The sequence below is a fragment of the Rattus rattus genome, chromosome 1 (genome assembly GCF_011064425.1).
Source record: "Rattus rattus isolate New Zealand chromosome 1, Rrattus_CSIRO_v1, whole genome shotgun sequence".
NCBI classification, from domain to species: Eukaryota; Metazoa; Chordata; class Mammalia; order Rodentia; family Muridae; genus Rattus; species Rattus rattus.
In genome coordinates, this window is record NC_046154.1 from 170,066,671 (window position 1) to 170,090,650 (window position 23,980).

The 23,980-nt window shown below is 42.9% G+C and overlaps 1 protein-coding gene and 1 non-coding gene across 2 annotated transcripts in view; one reads left to right on the forward strand and one right to left on the reverse strand.

Moving 5' to 3' along the window:
- Positions 1-5,018: 5,018 nt before the first annotated feature.
- Apaf1 (apoptotic peptidase activating factor 1) overlaps positions 5,019-23,980 on the reverse strand; it is an 86,950-nt gene continuing 67,988 nt past the window's right edge. Inside the window, exons 21-27 of the mRNA XM_032911402.1 lie at positions 23,586-23,702; positions 20,865-20,990; positions 15,848-15,967; positions 14,496-14,621; positions 11,727-11,852; positions 10,040-10,186; positions 5,019-6,825 (exon numbers count right to left, since the gene is read on the reverse strand). Coding sequence (XP_032767293.1) covers positions 6,679-6,825; positions 10,040-10,186; positions 11,727-11,852; positions 14,496-14,621; positions 15,848-15,967; positions 20,865-20,990; positions 23,586-23,702 — 909 coding nt within the window. The 3' untranslated portion in view covers positions 5,019-6,678. The remainder of the gene's footprint in view (positions 6,826-10,039; positions 10,187-11,726; positions 11,853-14,495; positions 14,622-15,847; positions 15,968-20,864; positions 20,991-23,585; positions 23,703-23,980) is intronic.
- On the forward strand, positions 18,755-18,858 carry LOC116890407. The gene has a single exon (XR_004386609.1). It is a non-coding gene; the product is annotated as a U6 spliceosomal RNA (small nuclear RNA).

Below are 23,980 nucleotides of genomic sequence, written 5' to 3' on the forward strand. Positions count from 1 at the left end.
TTGTCAAAGAACAAACTTACCTAATTTTTTTAAAAAAGGAGTCAAGGGGTTGGGGATTTAGCTCAGTGGTAGAGCGCTTGCCTAGGAAGCGCAAGGCCCTGGGTTCGGTCCCTAGCTCCGAAAAAAAGAACCAAAAAAAAAAAAAAAAGGAGTCAAAATAATACTGAAAGTATTTTTAAAGGAGACACAAAGTAGGGTTAAGAAAGACAAAAATCATACAATCATCTCAATATATTCATAAAAGGCATTTGATGAAAACCCGGGTCTTTCTTCATAATAAAGAAATAAATGGGGCTGGAGAGATGGCTCAGTGGTTAAGAGTACCCAACTACTCTTCCAGAGGTCCTGAGTTCAATTCCCAGCAACCACATGGTGGCTCACAACCATCTGTAAAGAGATCTGATGCCCTCTTCTGGTGTATCTGAAGACAGCTACAGTGTACTTATATATAATAAATGAATAAATCTTTAAAAGAAAAAAAAGAAATAAATGACAGGGTAGGAATAGACGAACCAGGCCTCAACACAATAAAACATGTCAATGACATTATATTATACGGGAGTAATGACGCCTACATCATCATGACACTGAGAACCGGGTGTAGGCCTGTGAGACTTAAGAAGAAACACATACTCAGGTCATTCGTCTTAAGAGAATGCTGTCCAGGCTTTACTAAGATCTCCTTACATACAAGAGGCAAAAGCAGTGGAAAAGTACTAGAGCAGGTGGAAAGTCCCCAACCAGGAAAACAGGAAAAATCTGTGTCTGAGAGCAGCTGCCAAAGGGGTAAACAACTTCTTACTACAACAAGCTGAAAGGCTCAGGGAGGGGGAAGGGAATCATGGAAAGTCCCAGCCCCAAATCAGGGGCCCCCCTGAGAGCAACTGCCAAGGGTGTAAACAACTTCTTGCCATAGCAGGCTAAAAGGCTCAGCAAGGGGGAAGGGAAACACCAAGGTAGGACCCAACCTGGGAGAAAATTCAAATATGTCTAACAAAATCAGGACCTGAACGAGGGTGTCCATTTTCTCTAATTCACTGTGGTGCTTGATGTCTCGGCTAGAGCAATAAGACAGAAGAAGAAGAAAGAAAAAGGGATACAAATGAGAAACGAAGTCAAAGCACTCTCATTTGGGAGTGAAATAACTTCACCAGAAAATTCTCATATCTAATAAACACCTTCAGCAACATGGAATAATACGAGATCAACACAAAAATTAGTAGTCTTCCTCCACACCAGTAATAAATGAACATTCATGAGACATGAACACGAGAAAGAGATCATGGAATGATTCCCATTCGCAATTGCCTTAAAATAAAGAGAGAAGTAAACAGGCTAATGAAATGTACAGTTTTCAAAGAATGAAATATGTAACCAATCCGTATATAAAAATGGTCAACCCTGTCAAAACACTGTCCGAGAAAGGAGTCGTGTGAGAATTCTCGGTGCTTGTGAGGAAACTCTGAAAGAGCCAGAGTTGGGTCAATGTAAGGCCAGTGGGAAAATTCCACCACAAACCTCCAAGCACAAAGACCCCTCCCTTCCAGGGAGGGTAGGGCTAGCTTGGTTCCTGGAGCCAAACTGTCAAACAAAGCCACCTGTGACTCCTAACCGTCCCCCCCACCTTGGAAAGTCCAAAATGGTCCACTGACCATGAGTTAATGGTAACCTTGCCTAGTTACCATTGTTTGAACTCTGCCCAAATTGTTTGCAAAGTATATAACTCCCTGTTAGTCTGCTCAGGGTCGTCTCCCCTTGAAGTGGGATGACCCCGACATGTCGGAATTAAACTCCTCTTGCTTTTGCATCGATCACCACCTCCATGAGTTTCGTTCAAGAGGTTCTGGAAGAGGTTCAGTTTGGACCTCATGATTCCAAGAAAACAAGAATCCTGTGACCTCAGTTTCCTCAGGCACCCGAAATTGTTCTTGAAGTGTGCTCTCGTGCCCCTCCCAGGTGTAGCGGATAGAACTGAGTTTACTTCAGACTACTCATTACAACTGACTGTCGGTATCTATTCATGTGCCTCCCGTTCATGCCACGTGTGGCTTGTCCGTGTGATTAGTCAGTTTACACATATGACCTTTCTTAACCCCCAGAGTACAAACTGTCTGATACTCTGCATAAAGTTATCTATTGCATGAGACTTCAGCCTGCCTCATCTATAGGCTCCACTCTCTCAGGTACCACCTTTAGATTGGTGACACAGCCTCACTAGCCATCAGAGAAAGAAGATTTTAAGTTTCAATGAGATTCTGCCTCATTCCCAGTCAGAGTGACGATTATTAAGAAATTCTAAACAACACACCAGGTGTGATGGTGCAACATCTTTAATTCTAGCATTTGGTAACGAGGCAGGTTAAGTCTTTGTAAGTTCAAGCCTAGACTACACAAGGAGTTCCAGGGCTACATAGCGAGACCCTTGATCTCAAGCTAAGCAAAACAAAACAACAAATTCTGCTGAGAATGTGAGCAAAAGAGAACTTTATACGCAGCTGGAGGGAATGTAAACTAAACCAACCACTATGGAAGATTCTCAAAAAGACTAAAACAGTAGGTAGGTCACAGACCAAACCTAGATGTCCAAAAACGAAGTAGATAAAGAAAATGGGGCTATGGAATTCTTCACAGCACCAAAGAAGGAAAACTATGTTTATAGAAAAGTTGATGCACCTGGAGATAATCATGCTAAGTGAATTAGACAGTCTCAGGGCAAATGTATGTTGTCTCTCATTGTGGTACCTATATTATATATGTAATGTACATGTATATGTACATATATAGACATTATATAATGTAGATATAGAGAGTAAATATATTTAACGTGCTATATATTTGCATATATGTGTAGATATAGATAGATAGATCGCAAATCACGTATGTAGCAAATCCATAAATGGCATACTAGTTCTAGAAGAGAAACTTCATAAGAGAATGAAGACGACCGACATGAGAGAACAGAGGTGGTGAAGGGAAGGGCAAGGGGTCTGCAGTGAATGTTCAACGCACACTGAATACTTGTATTAAAATGTCCTCGGATAACACAGCATCAATTATAATCAACAAACATGACCACAATTTCCATGAACTCTAGAATATGACTCAGAGACTGACCTAAGAATACAAGGAGTAAAAGTTGTCAAAAGCAGACAAACAAAGCAAAGTATTTAATGTTGGGCCCTACCTTGGTGTTTCCCTCCCCCCTCGCTGAGCCTTTTAGCCTGCTATAGCAAGAAATTGTTTACACCCTTGGGAACTGCTCTGGGAGCTGCTCTTAGCCCCTGATTTAGGGCTGGGATTCTCCATGGCACCCTTCCTCCCCACTGAGCCTTCCTGCTTGTTGTTGTTAAGAAGTTGTTTATGCCCCTGATTGGGCCGGAACTTTCACCACGTAGACTTTTCCTGTTTTCCTAGTTGGGGGTTTTCACCTGCCTTGTTGTTTTCCAAGGCTTTTGCCTTGGGTATATAAGATCTCAGTAAAGCCTTGGAGGCACTCGCTGAAAACGGATGACCTGTGTGCTTGATTTATTTCAATCCCGCAGACCTATGCCCGATACTCACACACTGTCGGTGCAGGCACCGACAATTTAAAACATGTATTTCATATATAGAAAATTCCCCAAACCTAAGGAAACAAATGATGTTCAAGCACCAAAGCCATTCAGAACTCTAAACAGACATGACCAAAGAACAAAGAAACATGTGAGAGAAAACAGCTCACACAGGGAACCCAATCAGAACAAGATCTCTCAAAAAACAAACAAACAAACAAACAAAAAAGCTAGCACAGGGGGTTGGGGATTTGGCTCAGTGGTAGAGCGCTTGCCTAGCAAGCGCAAGGACCTGGGTTTGGTCCCCAGCTCCGAAAAAAAGAAAAGAAAAAAAAGCTAGCAGGGAACAAAAGGCCATCCAATTGAGACTGCTTCATTCAGCAAGGCTGTGTTTTATAATTGACGGAGAAACAGAGACATCTCCAGAAACACACAAACTAAAACCATTCATGGCCACCAAGCAGGGGAGGTATGTGTGTGTGGGGTGTGTATGTGTGTGTATGTTAACATGCAGGTATGTCCATGTGTGTGTGGAGATCTGAGGACAATATCAGGTGGTGTCCTTGGTTGCATTTACTTTACTTTTGGAGACAGTGTCTCTCTGTCAACCTGGAGTTCCTCAAGCCAACTACACTGGCTGGTCAGTCAGCAAACTCTCAGATCTTCCTGTCTCACCCTTACCAGGGCCGAGACTCGAGACTGTTCTGTGTGGTTCTGAGAATCCAACAAAACTCCTCATGGTCTTTTGATTGCTTGCTTTGGGTCGGGGGCGGGGGTTGCTTGTTTGTTTGCTTTTGGAGGGCTTTTGTTTTTTTGAGATAGGGTTTCTCTGTATGTAGCCATGACTGTCCTGGAACTCTCTCTGTAGATTGACCTCAAACTGAGATCTGCCTGCCTCTGCCTCCAGAGTGCTGGGACTAAAGGTGTGCACCTCCACCTGGCTACTCCTCAAGTTTGTAAAGACTGATCCCATCTCCCCAGCCCACCCCTGAAGGCTATTATCAGTCTCCAAACAGCAGGGAAAAAAAGGCTGAAACCAAAATGTTTTTCCAAAGATTTCAGGAATTTTATTTTTGTTTTTAAAATTCATGTTTAAAGTATTCCAAGGCAAAAAATAATAATACATGTAAATTATAAATACAAAGTCTTCAAAGCACATAAAACATGATACAAAACCATCTTCACATATACAAAGTCCAATGTAATCTTTCACATAAAAAATTCAGCAAGGAACGGGCCACAGGTGGTCATCCAGGCTACAAGGGCTACAGGCCAGGCCTTCCTGGTCAGCCCGGAGAGCTGTGGTATGAGCCACAGCCGTCTCATTCCTCGAATTACTTTGTCTTTCTCTCCACTTTAAGACAAAGACCAAGACTTTTTAAAAACTGATGGTTACTGGTTCACTTCTTCCTCTAATATCTGGAAATCGAAGTCTGATTTATTCTCAGCAAGTTCTAAGCAAGACATACTTCTTCTAATATTTATTTTATAAAATTAAGATTTCCACTAATCACATTGGCTTATATCACAGTAAGTAGGTAAAGTGGTTCCTCAACCTAACAAAAAAGGTTAGAAAAGAACAAACTTCCTGAACTCTATACAAGATTCTGTTCACTCTATTTACAGCTCCTGAAAAACGCCCTGGGAATATCTAATCTGAAATCCACCTAAGGGCTGGGCGTGCAGCCGGGCGGTAGAGGGCTTGTCTAGGGTGTGCAAGGCCCTGGTTTCAATCCTCAGCACCATAGAGAAGTAAACTCTAAAACACACGTGTGCTTCCTTCCCTCTGCCCACACCATAGCTGGCTATGCACGACCACACAAACAGCTTCACTATCGACTACTATTGCTAAGACACATTAATTCCTATTGCAAAATGAAGATATTTGATTTTTTTTTATTTATATAAAAACCACATCTACTACTAATTTATCTCTATTGCCCTTAGTAATATTTCAGGGGACAGTGATTAAACTTAAGCTTCAATTAAAGACCCTAAAAGGAGGTTTAAAAAAAAAAAAACTAGATAGTGGTGTTGCACAGTTTTGTTTTGGTTTGGTTTTTTTCTGCATCAAAAGACACCTCTCCCAGATACTTAGGAGTCTGATGCAGGAGGATCAAAATCACTGCATAACGCAATGAGCTCTCATTTCCCAGGGAGACTTGGGTGTATGGGGGGAGGGTTTTCTGTGACTCTTGAAAGTCATAAAGATCCCGGCCCTGGTGATGACATACAAGGGTTCAAAGGGGAATGTGTGGTACTATTTCACTGGCTTACTAACACCTAGCTATGGAGAAGAGGTTAAAAGAGGTCAAGCTTAGTAAAGTAGTAAGTATAAAACTGAGAGAGACAGGCAGTGGTGGCCCACACCTTCAATCCCAGAACTCAGGAGGCAGAGGCAGGCTGATCTCTGAGTTCAAGGCTAGCCTGGTCTACATATTGATGCCAAGATAGCCTCTCTTTAAAGACCAAACAAAACAACTAAGGGAGTGCAGGGTGGTGCCCAGTTCAAAGACTCTGAGGGCCAGACTCCAGCCAAATGCACAGCTACCTTGTGGTACAGAGAGATCTCTCTAACGCATGACTCGCTCAGAGAAAGAACTGGGTTATCAGAAGTCATGCCGCAGACTGTGCACCAGGACGCAATACCTTAAAGCAAATTTAAAGAGTGTGAAGATGCAACACAATTGACTGATTTGGAAAGCCAGACCCCTGGGGTAAGCATGGGTCAAAAAACCCACCCACCATACTGACCACTATCACCCTGCGGCATAGCCTGCATAATGACAGCTTCAACATATAGAATCCTTCAAACAATTGGTGTTAATTTTGCCAACCAATCTGAATGCATCAAAGAGTCTACCCATAGCCTAACAAGGTACATATTTACATTCATTTGCATGTTGAGGACAAACTGTTAATAACAATGATTGTATTTAAAAAACAGTAAAAGCCTATGTGTTTGTGGAGATATACTATTATACTATATGCACTATTGATCCGGCTGTAAACAACGTTTGCAATACTGCAGTACAATTCACAGCTTTATCGAAAGTTGATGCACAGTTTCAATTTTTTTTTTCCAATTTAAAATTAAGGGGCCGAGCTACATTAAGGCTCAGTCACTTTACTCTAAAACCTGTAAAATATATAAAATACCAAGATTATCAACGGTCACATATGTTCTGAAGTCAGGGGACACATGTATTTTCTTGAGGTTTGTTCCATTGGTGTAGAAGGTCTGTGAGGACTCCCCAGTGACAACATTCCACCACTGTTGAGAGAAAAAGAGAACTTTCGTTAGACTGGTGATTCTGCTGCATGGTAATTTGGAAAGCCAGCTTTATCCTTTAGCAACCATTCCCGGTTCTTAGGCCAAGCAGTAAGCAGGGAATGATACCTGAGCAGGATTCCAGACGCTCAGTCTTGGTGATCAGCCCTGGTGATGACCTCATGGTCAAGTCTGCTCCCAGAGCCAATGCACCCAGGGCCACTACAAGGCATTCAAGAGAAACAATAGCCACTAGAGAGCTGGTTACACAGAGTGCATTGGGGAGGGTCTTCTCCGTGGCATGGGCGTGTGACTGCTTCTCTTCACTAAGAAGCCCTTTCACTAGGAGTCACAGAAGTTATTTATGAGGTAATCTATGCTGAATGCTGATCACATCAAATGAAGCAAGTGCTCTGACCACATCCTCCCTTTCCATCACTGAATTCATCAAGAGTATATAACGCTACTTTTATCAAATGGTGCTCAGGGAACTTACGATCCTATCCCAGAGCTAAAGTGAGGGCAAGACACAGTGCACACAAACTTGGTTTACAAAGGCTTACAAAGCACTGAGAGTCCGAGCACTTATGTGCTCAGGACAGAGTCTTGCCTGTGAGACAAGGTTCAGTATTTGTCTTCGCCCTTTGGAGTAGAATTTGATAGAACATATATAGCACCGAGTTTGTAAAGCTCACTAAAGCAGCATGCACTTCCTGAAACTTCCTGTAACCAGAAGCATGAAGAACACATCCAGCCCAAGGAGACTCACCCGTTCTCAGAGACTAAGGCTTGTACAGTTCATCCCCTAGGACAACTGCCTCATTTTAAGGAACCTGGGCTCCTGAGAGAATCAAGACTTAGCGGACAGTGGAAGTGGACTGCAAAAGTGGGACATATTCTGAGTCTCAAATGCAGTTTCTCCCCAACACACACACACACACACACACACCATTACAAAGGACTGCTTTATCTGGAAACACTACAGTAGCCATGGATCAGTATGAACTATAAACACATGATTTCATAACAGCAGCTAACACAGGGTTTTCAGGGTAATTAATTTCTCAATATGATTCTACAGCTGCAGATACAAGTTATCAGAGATTTATCCAAACTCACAAGTTCTATCCGTTGTAACAAATGTATCTGATGCTGATAGTGAAAAAAGCCCAAGTATGCATAGAAGCAAAAAGGATATAAATATTCTATGAACTATGATACCATTATCATGACACCCATCTTACAGATGGAACAACTGAGGCAAACAGAACAAACCTAATGAGTGGCAGAGCTGGGACCTGAACTCTGACAGTCTGTTCCCACTCCTCAATCATGACAGTGCTCTTCTGCCTCTGATATAAAATGCCTTCATTTATGATCATGTGTTCCACATGCTAAATTAGCCTTTGCTTTCCGGTGTATGAATTATTATAAACCTGTCATTCTAGCAGCCTAACTGATAATATGTTTTCATTACAGTAATTTGAAAGGTAAGAACATTTTAGCTACTCGACACCTATTTTCTCTTATAGGCACTCAACTTATACTGCTCAGATTTTAAAGTAAACAGACCCAAAAGGCCTAATTTCTTGGCCATTCTAGCAGCTGTTTCCTCTTACTCCTAATTTGTTCTGTGCCTTTGTATGGTCTCATTAACATGCTGGGGAGAAGCAGGCTGGGTTATAACATAATTAGTTTAACCATGCTAGTAATCAAACCAGAAGGCAAAGCACTGATTGTCACTTCAACATACCGACCACATGGACAGCCTATGGCTTCCTCTACCCTCGACATAACCTTTACAGTACAGTAGCAGGTCCAGCCTGCTACTTTATTCAAGGTTTGCCAAGACCTCTGAAAAGCTGCTCTTGGTCTTCGAAACATCCTAAAAGCAGACACGGTTATGTGGGGCAGTCTACAGAGCCCAGAGAATATAGAAGCTTGGTGTCAAAGATGGGCAGTTAAGCTTTTAGCAGCGAAGGACTCTCAGCTTCCAACACAAACACAGCAACGTCTCTCCTCTAAGCACCATCTTTAGAGCCCAGAGTTTTTATCTTTACACTAATGGGGGGAAAGTGGCATTAATAGTCCAGGAACTCTTGAGGACTAAATGAAAGTGTGCCCCAAAAGGTATACATTACTGCAACATTAAGAGACCTCATTTCCAATGCAAGCTGCAGAAGCATCATTTCACACATTGGAAGCATCCCCTCACTTATCTTTTATAAGCTGGATATTTATGTTGAGTAAAACTGCAATAATGTGGGACCCTCAGAACCAAAGACTTCGTTCAAACACAGCCGAGCATCCACACTGTGAGACAACGCGAATCAGCTTCACCCGACTGTTTCCAGTGAACAGCAGCCAGCTCGCAAAATCTGATGGGATCCGACGTAAATGACAAAGCTTACCGAATGCCCAAGTGCCACCCCTTCTACACTTTGCTCTTGCAAACTTCTCTCAGGCTCCTTCCACACTCTAGGCACTCTGCTTCCCATTTGCTTCCTGTATGAAACATTAGCCACCCCCAGGAAGGGACAAACCTGAATATGTGCCCCAGCATACAACAGGCTCTAAGCTCCACCTTACTGAATGGATAAATGGGTCAGTAAATGACCTTGGTGTCCTATAACATGCTTAAGCCTTGGCCTCGCGGTCACCATTGAGTATGAAGAAGCCAACTTGTTAGAGACAACTGAAGAAACAGAAGACCTGCTGAGAGACTTGGCACTCGCAGTTACTAATCACGACGTTTTAGGAAAGTTAAAACCGTCATGAAAGCCACTTTTGCTCATCTATAACCCAAAGGTAGTAAAACTTTGGCATCAGAAAGCTGATGAGTGGGCTAGTAGAAATAAAACTCTTCAGATTATAGATTAATATACTGCTACTATTATTATCAAGAAAGAAAATTTCACAAACACATTTTTCAAATAACTCCAACCAAAACATTTACTAATGAGTGCCATTGTAGAGGAAGTTGGGTCGTGGAGGTTCTGATGCGAGAAGAGAGCTCTCACATGGCTACCACCATCACCAAAGACTCTGAGACCTGGAGAAAGTGGCCTTGCAGACATCAGCCTCACCACTGCAAAGTAGGGGTAACAACAACGTCTCTTCTACTCTGCTGGGTTATAGAAAACCTGAAGGAAAAGCAGTACGTGAAAACCGCTTAGATTTGACAGAGATTGCCCTTTCACACTCTGGAGTAGCTTACCTTAAGGTATCCTCCGGCAGAGACAAGCATTTTTCTGTCAGGAGAGAAGCAAACATCAGTCACCCAGCCTCCGTGGGTAGCCATTCCTTCTTCTACGGAAATCGGAGCACACAAATGAAGAAGCTGGCCATCTGAGACATTCCATATCTACATAAACATAATACATAATTCATTAACAAGGTAACCCTGAAGGTTTACCAGTTTCCAAGTACACATACACATCATCTGCGGTACATCCGGAAAGCTCTCTTTAGAAACAAAAGGAAGAGTGTGCTGGGTCAGATGCTATCTATCCATTTCCAATGAGCTAAGAGGCATGGTGGTGCACACCTGATTTTAGCTGCTCTGGAGGCAGAGGCAGAAAGATTTTGAGTTCAAATGATAGGTAACATGCACTGAAATTCTAGGCAATGTGTGAATGAGACAGATCAAGAATTATACGACTATTCCTGGAAAGCCCAACAGAATCTCTACTCCCACACGTCCAAACTCTCCTACTTCTCTGCAGTACACCTACCCCTCTCCTAGGTCCAATGCCTCCGCTGAAAAGCAAACAAAAACAAGAAACCCACCACCGGAAATAAAAATATTCTCCTCAAAAATACTGGTTACCAAGGCTGCAGAGATGGCCCAGCAATTAAAAGCACTGGCTGCTCTTCCAGACGACCCAGGTTCGATTCCCAGCACCCACATAGTGGCTCACAACCGTCTGTAACTTCAGTGCTGGGAGACCATACACCCCTCTGACATCCTCAAAAATCCAGGTATAATGTGAACCTCAGTAAAGCTTCCTTAACAAGGACAGACAGTCCAAAGAGGACTGTGACAAACCCAGGAAGAAATGCTGACTAATACGCAGAGTACTAAAAAGATCTCTACTTTGGATGATGAGAAAAATCAGAATTTGCAATTCATTTGTGACCCAATGGTTAACAAAATAATTAAGACGAATCATTCACAAACTAACAGCAGGGAACCAAATGTAAATATCTATTCACAAAAGCATAAAATGTCTACCTGACATTTAGTTTTAGTTTTACTTGTTTAGTTAGTTTGTTTGTTTATTTATTTGAGACGGGATCTTACTATGTAGCCCTGGCTAGCCTGGAACTCATTTTAAGTGGATCAGGGTGGCTTCGAAATCAGAGCTGCGCCTGCCTCTGCCCCCCGAGTGTTGGATTAGAGGTGCGCGTTGACACAGCACCTGACTTATCTGTCCAATATAAAACGCAATCTTTCCTGGGGTGAATGAGGTAGCTATGAATACAGTGCACACAAGAAACAAGAGTACAGAATGCTCTATCCAACCAAACCCCAGGGCCTGTGCATTCCTCCCAAGAAAAGAGGTCTCTAATGGTAAGGTGCTGTGATCCCAGCTAAAACAACAGGAAGGGCCTGTGAGTCAGGCCTATGAGTGAGGCCTATGAGTTGAGGCCAGCCTAAGCCATACTGTAAGACTGTCTTTCAAAATCCATCAAATGGGGGTTGGGGATTTAGCTCAGTGGAGAGCGCTTGCCTAATAAGCGCAAGGCCCTGGGTTCGGTCCTCAGCTCCGAAAACAAAACAAAACAAAACAAAACAAAACAAAAAACCAAAAAAAAAAAACATCAAATGACCAACCTGAGTGTGGGGAGGATTGCCAGCCCTAGCTAACAGGGAAATGCTACCCGAGTCAGCACACGCCTACCCTGATTTCTCCATTGTCGTCTCCAGTTGCCAACAGGATGCCATCCAGCGAGAAGGCAGAGCAGCGGACACAGCTGTTATGGCCCTTCAGCTCATGAAGAGGGGAAGGGAGTTCAAAACTCCAGATCTGGAAAGCAAGTAGGATTGTTTAGGAATGGTAAATACTTAAACATCTATAAGACCTGCCCTGGTGCTACACAGCCAAGATGTTCATCACGCACAAGTGAAAACGTCTGGTGGTGTGTAAGCCTTCACAAGATGCCCAATCTCTACCCCTAACCATGTTAATTTGGGGTTTTCCCTTTAATTAATTACCCAGGTTAAATGCAGCTCCTTTGTTCCTTTGTATTCATGTTTAACAGGAGGAGAACGGAGAATCAGTTAAGTTTACAGGGTGAGACAGACGGTCCACTCTACTGAACAACCAGCAACTCAGTTTCTCTAGCCTCAGTTTCTGCACTTGTAAAACGGGGATGGCTCCCACAGTGTGGTGGTTACGTGGGATTACAGATGAATGCTGGCACAGGACACGACACACAGGCAAAGCTCTGTACAGAGTCGTCACCACACTGCCCTACAATATCACTGCTGGGCAAATGAGGTTTTAGGGGGGAGAAGGGGGAGACAGGGCCCCAGGCTGGCCTTGAGCTCACAGAGATCCTCCTGCCTCTGAAGTGGTGAACTACAGACCTGGCTTGTTGTCTACCCCCCTCCCCAATATTCTCTCTGTGGTTCTGTTATTGCCATTTAGCCAGGACCCACTGAAAACTACAAGGCACTCCCAACCAAAAAGTTACGGGATGAGATGAAGCAGACATAGCCCCCTTCCTTGACTTTAAACAGAAAGCAGGCTCAGGAAGACTGTGTGAGCACCTGAAGAGCTCTGAAGAGCACAGAGAAAATGTAAAGAAAACGCTGAAACAGAGCGGCTAATGCTGCCTGAGAGTCAGGACGGACTTCACTGAAGAGCCAACAGGAAACGGAGGTCTAAAACATACACCAAGATGGAGGTGGGAACAGGCAGAAACAGGAAATGGCTAAAAAGGAAGGCGGCGATGGGTCACAGAGCTTGCCCACACAGCATCATGTGCTGGGTGTTCCGAGCAGCCCTCCGTGGTGACAGAGAGGGTAAAGTGAAGGCGGTGCCCACCAGTCAGTAGGCATGGCCTTTGGGAACAAGGATGAGCAGCTGGAACCAGAGCACTGAGCCATGAGCGAAAGCACCAAAGACAGCTGCATAACGATGTTGTTAACAAAGATGGAGGGACACAGAAGGAAGTGTAGTGCTGGGAGTCCCCAAGCCAGAAGCACTTCAAAAGTGTCGGCTTATACCAAGTGAACAAAGACTGTGTTTACTTACATCCCTTTGTATTAAGAATTTGAGAATTTGAGAAATTAAGAACTATTTCTTAATTCTCCCATAAAGAAGAATCACAGTTACTAAATATTATCTACTTAAACACCAAATGAATGCTAATGGGCATCCTCCAAAAGCATGTGACCTAAGACAGCTCATCATCCTCTAGCTTTAGTTTCTATATATGTGGGATTGGAACAATGACACCTATATACTTCTATATTCTGCAGGGACAATGACACCTATATACTTCTATATACTACAGGGACAATGGCACCTATATATTTCTATGTACTGCAGGGACAATGGCACCTATATACTTCTATATACTGCAGGGACAATGGCACCTATATACTTCTATATACTGCAGGGACAATGGCACCTATATACTTCTATATATTGCAGGGACAATGGCACCTGTATACTTCTATATATTGCAGGGACAATGGCACCTGTATACTTCTATATACTGCAGGGACAATGGCACCTATATACTTCTATATACTGCAGGGACAATGGCACCTATATACTTCTATATACTGCAGGGACAATGGCACCTATATACTTCTATATACTGCAGGGACAATGGCACCTATATACTTCTATATACTGCAGGGACAATGGCACCTATATACTTCTATATACTGCAGGGACAATGACACCTATATACTTCTATATACTACAGGGACAATGGCACCTATATACTTCTATATACTGCAGGAACAATGACACCTATATACTTCTATATACTGCAGGGACAATGGCACCTATATACTTCTATATACTGCAGGGACAATGGCACCTATATACTTCTATATACTGCAGAACAATGGCACCTATATACTTCTATATACTGCAGGGACAATGGTACGTATGATGTGATCAAGATTTGAGGGAGTGAAATTCTTAGCACTGCATGTCCTAAATTATGAGACAGGCAGGGCTGGGACAGAGGGTGATGGCTCAGTCAGCCTCACAAACCCAACAACTTCCTGTAAAGAGCTGATGGGTGGCCTGCATCTGCAGCTACAGCACTCCTGTGGCAGGGGAGGTGGGGACAGGAAGACCACCTGGAAGCCTCTGACCTGGAGCACACAGCACTGCAAAGGCAGCAGAAACAATGAGAGCCCTGCCTCAACAAGGCGGAAGGAAAATCCCACTCCCAACAGTTGTCCTCTGACCTATACACATGCACAGTGACTCACACAGGTGCGCTCACACTCTCTCTCTCTCTCTCTCTCTCTCTCTCTCTCTCTCTCACATGCACACAAAAATAATAAACAAAATCTTAAAAATACATGATACAGGTATGTAAACCAAACCTGTGATCTCCTCCCTTATACATTATTTGTACTCATAATAATAACCAACGCTCTAAGTCTTACACATGGGCACTTCGAGAGACTGACTGACCTTGGCGGTCTTATCAGCTGAGGTAGATGAAAACTTGGTGGCATCAGAAGAGATAGCACAGGAAAGCACTGTGCCCTGATGACAAGTAAAGTCTCTTTCAATTCTTCCGGTAATGACATTCCACACCTGAGGGGGAAAAGTTAGGTGACACTTTTAAAAACATTTTTTGTCATGCATGATGGAACACAACTGTAGCCACAGGGTAAGGGGGAGCAGAAACAGGGACAACAGGTTCACGGCCTTCATAGGACTTCAAGAAAACAAAGGATGGGGGTGTAAGGTACTGGTAGAATACCTGTTTAGAGTGTGCAAAGCCCAAGGTTTGATCCCCAGAATCACAAAACAAGGGGAGGGGAGGAGGAAGGAAGGAAGGACGCCTTGACCAGAGAAGGGTCAGTGAGAGGGAACTAAAAGGCTCAGTGGCCAAGAGCACTGGCCACTTTCCCAGAGGATCCAGGTTTGGATTTCAGTACCGACAATGTGGCTCACAACCATTGATCTCCAGTTCTAGGAGATCCCGTGCTTTTGGCTTCCACAGGCAGTGCATGCACGCAGTGCACAGACGTAAATGCAAGCAAAACACCCACACAAATAAAAATTTTTAAAAGAAAAAAATCAGCTACAAAACATGCCCAAAACTCAAGTTTTAGAACAGTAGCTGTCCTGATCACTTAAACTTCCTTTAACATAAATGCTTACAAACACACAACAGACGAAGGTGACCACACTGAATAGAAAGCAGGCATAATACTGAATTTTTTTCATTTAATTACTTAACATTCATGTGCACTAAAGCTGTCACACTATAATTACTGCAACATCAGAATGTTTTCTTTAAAAGAACAATCTGGGGCTGGGTATGGTGGCGCACATGCCTTTAGTCTCAGAAACTCAGGAGGCAGGTGGATCTCTGTGAGTTCAAGACCAGCCTGGTTGGTCTGCATAATCAAGTTCCAGACCAACCAGGGCTATATAGTGAGACCCTGCTTCAAAATAACAGACAGACAGACAGACAGATAGATAGGCAGGCAGGCAGACAGACAGACATTTATTTATATCTGGTATTTAGGTCTGGAAAGGTGACCTACTAACTGTTCTTCAAGAGAACCTGAGTTCAGTTCTCAGTACCCAGCTCACCAGCATCTGTAGTTCCAGTTCTACAGGATCTGATGCTCCCCCTGCACTCTTCTGGCCTCTGAGGACACCAACCACACATACACAGGGTGCACAGACAAATTTGTGCAAGACAAACACTCATACTTATAGTAAAATAAAATATATTTAAAGAATATTTTCAAAATAGTTTAAAAAACAACAAAACATTTTAAAAAAAAATCTGATATGCAAATTACCTTCACCGTTCCATCGAATGACCAGGAAAGCAACCGTGAATCTCTCAGGAGTCTGAAGTCCTTTACTGTTTCCTGATGGGCTTGCAGAAATACATACTCCTCTGTCTGCCAATTCCACACCTTAATATCAAAGAGATAAGTCTGTCACAAACCTTCCCCAAGAACGCCCCAGGGGAAAGAGTGTGTATTCTGCTCTCTAGGCTTTTATCATCATACAAACAGAGAAGTAACAAGACTATTGTCTCCGTGTTCTACAAAGAGAGAAAGTTGAAGCTAATTAGCTTGAGAGGGGGGCAAGATAAAACACTTTCCTCCTAAATAAAATTTGTTTTCTTCAGTTGCTTAGAGAATAGTTAATTAAACCACAGGATAGAAAAAACCTACAAAATGCCAGTGAGCTCACCATCTGATTAAATTTTCCAGGGAAAATTGTCCCAATTATGTATTTGCAGATTTACAAGCATCGGGTAACGCTACAGACTGTCACCAGTAAAGCTGCTCTACTGCCCAGAAAGGTCAGTGAGCCAGAGAAGTGCAAAACCAGGTCATGGAGCTTCTGAGCTTCCAAAGTCTGAGATAGCCCTTAATGTAGTTCTTGGTATAAAAGAAGAAGCAGTAGGCACTGTTAGTCCCGTGCAGCTTGGGGAAGACGCTCTTAGCCACAAGGGAGAGGGGAGAGTTGAAGCAGTGCCAGCAACTGGGACAAAATAACAAACAAGAACGTCTGAGGCACAGCGGTGAACAGAAATTTCTATGTCGTGTCAATATGCGGAACGTCCATTACTAAATCCAAGCAACAGTGTTTGCCGGCTTTTAAATCCTTAACTTCAATTAATTTAATAAACATGTCTCCAAGTAAAGCAAATGTGAATCAAACAAGGGCCTACCATGAACAAACCTAAGAAATAAGACATAAAAAAAAAAAATCCTTCACCAAGACATTAACTACTGAAGTAAAAGTATTGTGAAATTCAAAATGGTGATTCCTTCGAGGCTATTTGGTGAGGCCAGGACTCAAAGGAGTTGGGGTGGAAGAGTGAGCCCAGCAGTTAAGAGCACCGGCTGCTTTTGCAGAGGACTTAGGCTCCATCCCTAGGCCTACATGATATTTCACAACTAATCCCATCTCTAGTTCCAGGAGATCCAATGCCCTCTTCTGACTTCCAAGGGCACCAGGCACTCACAGAATGCATATATATATATATATGTGTGTGTGTGTGTGTGTGTGTGTGTGTGTGTGTGTGTGTGTGTGTGTGTGTGTGTGTGTGTATGTATGTATGTATGCAGACAAACACTCATAAAATAAATAACTTTTAAAAGTTTTTTTTTTAAAAACATTCACAAATGAGAATGCATACTGCATTCACAAATGCAGTGACTGAAAAAAGCTGGAAAAAAATTGCAAGAAGCAGTCTTGAGAGTCAGAGTCCAACTGATACAGGTGATCAAACAGCTTGGGAAAGAATACGAAGGCTTAACAAAGCACCAGCTACCATACAGTATATATATAATTAGCATTCTGGCTCTGGTCTGAGCAAATGCAAGCAGTGGAAGCTTTCCTATTGGGTTAGGCAAAACTAGGAAAACAATGCCACGCCTTATTTGCCTTTAGGCTCTACCACACACACACAAGCCATCTTCCCCACAAGGTCTTGGTTTGGGATCTCTTCCTGTCTTCCAGCTTGGGGCATTCATTCAAAGAAGCAGGCACACTAGGAGTAGGAGCTGCTGTGTGAGAGTCACTGTAAAAGAGGACCTGGAAGTGACAGGCGGTGCTCTAGAGGAGCATGGGTGGGTGAGAAAGTTCAGTAGTCCAAGAGCTCACTGATATAGAGGAGTTGTGGTATGATGCAGTCTTGTGGGCTTTTCTGCCTCCCCAAATCATACTAGAAGGTCAATGCACCCTGTATGGCAAGGCATCAACATACTAAGCCATCAATACCCCAAGCCATTTCCACTAGGAATATGCGGCCTCCCTCCTTCACTTTCTGGGCTTGAGCAAACTTAAGGATCAATGGCTACTCTTAACTCTCTTCCAGTCTTAACAGTCTGGGCTGTGCCTGATTCAAAGGTCATCCTGACCAAGGTTCTTGCTGCCTTCTACCTCAGGAAATCAAGAGAGCCTTCCTGAACATGTGCTACAAAGAGTCTCCGAAAGGCGATGACAATGGTGTTTTTGATTGGACTCAACTATACAGTGTTAGTTGAATCATGTTGGTATAATAGATAAAGTTCTCGTAGCATTAATCAAATGCATTGAAGTTGAACTTGCAGATGCCTACATGAGCAATCATTCTTGTGAGTAAACCTACTACACAATTTCTTCAGCTGCATAAATACAATTCAAGTTTTTAGGAAGCATGTCTATGGTCCCAGCACTGGAGAAGATGAGGAAAAAAGATCACGAGTTTGAAGCGAGACTCCAACAGAAAACTACAAAAGCAGTAGTAAAGACATAATTTCTCATATCTATAAGAACCAACATATTTTTATGCATCAGGTAAACACAGCTAATACATGTATGCACTTCATTTACCTCAGGGAAGAGTGACAAAAGCTACCAAAAACAGAGCAGTTTTCACAAGATTCAATGCTACCCTTGGGTGGATATATTCTTCTAATTCTGGCAATAACTTTAGCTGGACAGACATTGTCTCAGGCTGGTGATACAACCTGCAATACTACCCAGAACTGGGGCAAAAGAGGCAGAAGGATTAGGAGTTCAAAGCCAGCCTTGGTTACATAGTGAGTTCAAGAACAACCTAAGCTACATGACAAACAAAACTTAACAGACTTCACAAAAAACACAACAAGCACAGAAAAATAAATCAAAAGTCTCAATCCATCTTTTTTTTTTTTTTAGAAAGAAATGGCTTCTTTACATGAAACACTAAAACTCTTTACATAGTGCTTGCTTTGGCAACATACATACTAAAATTGGAACTACACAAAGATTAGCATGGATCCTGTACAAAAATGACCGGCAAATCAGGGCGCAGTCCATAGTTGTCTTGGAACTTACCACCATAAACAAGGCCGGCCTCATATCTACCCTCCCCTGCTTCCCAAGTGCCTGGATTAAAGGTGTGCACCACCACACCCAGCAGCGGCCCATATTTTTTAAGAGAAGCCTTTCTTGCACACTGTACTCTGACCCCCCATGACCCCATAAAGTATGAGCACCCACATAAGGGAAGCACATTTTAAAAGCACTGTACATATAAAAATCATTCTAAGCAGTCCACAAAAAGAAGACAAAGCATAACTTGTATTTTTTTAAAATAACTCCTATTCCAAAAATATTTCTAAAAATTATTTCTCCCTCTGGCTGAGAATACCTCCAAACAAGTCATAAAACCCTATGAATTTAAGTTCCCACCATATAGAATGTCCCGACAGGATTTAGCTGATGTAGTTAAATTTCCTCCATTTCAAAGACATCTGGAGAGGAAGAAATGTGACTACTATATGAATTTCACAGTTAATAAAGAAGCATCGTGGGAGCCTACAATAAAGTGTTTGTATTAAAGCCAAATTTCATCTCAGTCCTACACCTTCTCAGAGACACAACACAGCAAAATTGGTTTTCTGAGATAGTCTTTACTGGGATAGTTAAAAGCTGCTATCGTTAAGAAATATGAACTGAATAAAACTAGGAGTGTAGGCCAGCAGAACACTTGCTAGGATAGGAAGCAGTGATGCAGGCCCTTAGTCCTGGTGCTCAAGAGGCAGAGACAGGTGGATCTTTCTGAGTTCGAGGCCAGCCTGGGCTACACAACAAGTTCAAAGTAAAGCCTGAGCTATATAGTGAGAGCCTTATCCCAAAAACAGAAAGGGAGGGGAGGGAGGGGGGGAGGGAGGGAGGAGGGAGAAGGGAGGTAGGGAGGAGGGAGGAAGGAAGGAAGGAAGGAAGGAAGGAAGGAAGGAAGGAAGGAAGGAAGGAAGGAAGGAAGGAGAGAGACAGAGAGAGAGACAGACAGACAGACAAGACAAGACAGGAATTGCATATGAAACCCTTACGTATACTGTCTCCTTGGTCACGGTGATGATATTGAGGAGCTAAACCTCCCACCAATTGTCACACCGCTGTGACGGCAGGTCTGATGAATGGCTCTGGGCGCATGTATGCATGCACGCGTGTTGGAGACCAGCGAGGTGGGAAGAGGGCAAACGCTGAGCCCTTACTAATGGACTCAGCAGTTCTCCAAGTGGGAAATTAAGAACAGAGGTAAACATTGGAGACATGAACTCTGAGATCTAAAGATACCTAAGCATCTAAAACCTACCAGGGGTGGCTCTGAAGAACAAGCGGTGGGGTGGGTCTGTTCTTCTCGGCGAGCCTTATAATAAGTGGCATATTAGCTTGAGTGTGTGGACTAGGACTTAACAAAAATTAATCGTAGTTTAAAAGAATATAGAGTAAGCTCAAAGTCTCCATATATGTAATTTTTTTCTTTTTGGCAGAAGTTTATCACCACAACAAGTGTTATTCTTAATAGGACAGGATAAATGATGTAAACTGGAGCTGGGCACGGTGGTCACTCATGTCTGCCATCCCAGAACTCACGTGGCTGAGACAGGAAGATTGCCAAAGGTCCAAAGAAAGCCTGGTCTGCACAGAGCAAGTTCTAGGCCATAGAGGCCAACAGAGCAAGGCCTTGTCTCAGGGAAGAAGAATAAAGACACAAAAAACAAAGCAAAGCAAAATTTAGGACAGAATTCAGTTATGAAAATAAAAGAAGTTACATAAAAATGGTAAAATATGTTTATACATATAAATATCAATACCAAGCCAGGATAAATACTTAACTCAAAACAAAAAAAACCTTCTCAGGGGACTGCCTACCATGTGCCATACCCACAGAAAAATATGAAACATGAATGGACTCTATAAAGCGCATGCGTACAGTTGGAATGTAGACCCAAATATTGTCTTTAAGTGACCAAGCTTTAGCACAGAAGTGTTCTGTTGTTCCTCTCTCCAACAGTACAGTGTTAGTTCTTATTCATCCACTACCTGAATCACAGAGTCTTCAGAACTTGAAATCAGTGTCTTCCCATCAGCTGTGAACTGGATGTGCCGTACAGCTTTCTTGTGTCCAATCCCAGAGCTGAAAACTCTGTTGTTTGGAAGTTCTATAATCTTCAAAACAAACGAACGAACACAAGAAATTAGCACAAAGAAATGAAGCAACACGTAGGTACTCTATCGCAACAATGTATATACACGTAGGTACTCTATAGCAACAATGTATATACACGTAGATGCTGTATCCCAACAATGTATATACATGTAGATACTCTATCCCGACAATGTATATACATGTAGATGCTGTATCCCGACAATATATATACATGTAGATGCTGTATCCCAACAATGTATATACATGTAGATACTCTATCCCAACAACGTATATACACGTAGATGCTCTATCCCGACAATGTATATACACGTAGATGCTGTATCCCGACAATGTATATACATGTAGATGCTGTATCCCAACAATGTATATACATGTAGATGCTGTATCCCGACAATGTATATACACGTAGATGCTGTATCCCGACAATGTATATACATGTAGATGCTCTATCCCAACAATGTATATACATGTAGATGCTGTATCCCGACAATGTATATACATGTAGACGCCGTGCACACCACGCCTGCCCCCACCCCCAGCCCCAATCAAGTATTCACTGGAAAGGCCAAATGCCAAGAGGAACCAATGGGTCTACTCAGCGCTCAAGTCATCAGAGCAGGTGACAGTCTAGTGTCCATAATAAAAGCGGCACTTTATGATGAACAAGAAAGAAGAAAGGACAAACTCCCTGGATAATACAAGGCAGCTCTTCAGGAGAACAGAAATGAGGAGAGACAAAGGGCACCAGGAGCACAGGGGTGTGGAAGGCTGGAGAACAAGCAGGGACTCAGAAGGTGGTCGCAGACCTGGTGAGATGGGCCAGTGGATAGGTGCTACATTAGCAGGGAACCTGAGTTTGACTGCCAGGATTACATGGTGGGAGGAAGGAACTGACCCGTCCCCCCAAAAGCTAGCCTTAGCTCTCCACACCAGTACTGTGGCCTGTAAACACACACATTGAAAACGGTGTTGTAGCACAGACTCAAACAATGACTATACCAAAAATGCTTTCAAATGAACTCATTTCATGAGTTCATGAGTGTGAGGATGTGTGTGTGTGTCTATTTTTATTTGCCCAATTAAAATAATATAGAAGACGGTGCTGTAATTTAAGACTCTAGAAATCTAACCTCTAAAACGGATCCTCAAAAAGCAAAGAGAAATGTGACTGGGGCCTTCTCAGAAGAGTGGAATGGTCAATATCTCTACAGGGGAGGCAGAGTGGCACCGACTGCTGAGCAGTTCATTCAGAGACCTCCACTGGAATGCTAGGCTCTGCCACTTATGAGAGCTGTGGGACTTAGGAGAGCAAACATCTGTAAAACAAGAATCACAGTACCCAACATCCAAGACATTGGATGTCTGAAAGGATCCAGAACAGTTAACCAGCAGCTACTGGGGTGGCCCATTTAAAACTGCCATTTTTAAACACTAAAAGACTTTTAAAATATATAAATGTTGGCATTTTTAAATAGTTCAATGCATCTTTATATTATGTGAGAATTGCGAGGAAGTTAAGGACATAAAAAAGATAGGTACGGGTTTGTTTAGTTTTCTTTCTTACTTTTTAAAGGTTTGCTTTATTTTACATGTTTAAGTTTGCCTGCATGAGTGTTAAGTGTACCACACGTGTGTCTCACATGTGTGGAGGTCAGAAAGCAGCCTTAGATCCTCGGGAACAGAGTTATAGGGGGTGGCTTGTCATGTGAGTGCTGGGAACCAACCAACCAACAGAAACCATGGACCCATTCAAAATAAATAATACGAAAAGATGGGGCTGGGAGAAAACTAAGGAAACATCTAGTTATACGACAATCCTGTGCTTAACCACTTGCTCGCCTGTTAGCAAAGACTCCACAGTTCTTAGCTGACTGCACCCTGCTATTAGCTGCTAAGGGACACCTAGCAGCACTGACATCGCTCCCTCCACACTGTGTGTGCAAGCCTTTACTCCCGTAAAGTGATGTGACCTGGAGACTGTGTGTGTAATCCCTTATGAAAAGGGCCCCACGGTAAATAAACGTGGCTGATGCCGTGGTTCCCAAGAGCCTAGGAGAGGAAAGGGGAGAAGAGCCAGTGTTCCCTGAGTTCCATAGCTGGACGCCAGGGGCTCTTGTGATGAAGGTCAGGTATCTACATACAAAACGATTTCCACTGCGATAGCTTTTCTGCATCAGTGTCTGAGTCTTCGTTTGTACTGGTTGTGCTAGAGGAGTGTAGAATGTCACGCGGTGACAGCTATACACGTAACAGCAACTGTAGGAGAGCAGTGGGCAGAGGGTCCTGGACTGACAGTCTCGAAAGTCTAGAAATGACATCACAGGGCTAGTTCTAAGAGAGGGGATGGTTTTTGTACAGTTGGCTAACCATGTTTAGCTTGTTACTGTGTATAAAACAGCAAGACAACTAGATAATGAGAAACACAGAAAGCCCGAGAAGCGGGAGTACCGTGAGAAGACACTAATGGAGGTCTATGGAACGTGACCATTAAATCCCAGAAAGATCTGCTTAGTATACGGGTGTGCGATGCCAAGCAAATGGTTAGTCTGAGTAGTCAACTCTCTAGTCACAGCTCTCAGACTAGAACTGAGTACCTTGATGGCTCCCTCTTCATCTCCAAATGCAACATACTCAAGATGTGGACTTAGGCAGCAGCAACTCACTTGGGCTTCAGGAAGGTAATCAATCTGGCCTGTTTTTCCAGCAATGAGCTAATGAAAAAAAAAACAAAAAAAACCCAGGCCAGTCAGTTATTAGGTTGTGTATGCATCTTTCTGTTGTTATTCTTCAGAGGAGACGCACAGAAAATAGCCAAGAATTCTCGGGGAGACAACGAAAACGGATCCTAAACTCGGCAGCTGTATTTAGCACTTTATGGTTTCATCTTCTTTCACTTATGTGGCTCAAATCCATTTTCATAAAATAAAACAAGCTTTAAAAAGGTCTGAAAAGTAGCTGCTGCGCCCCTCCACCTGAGATGCGTCTGTCT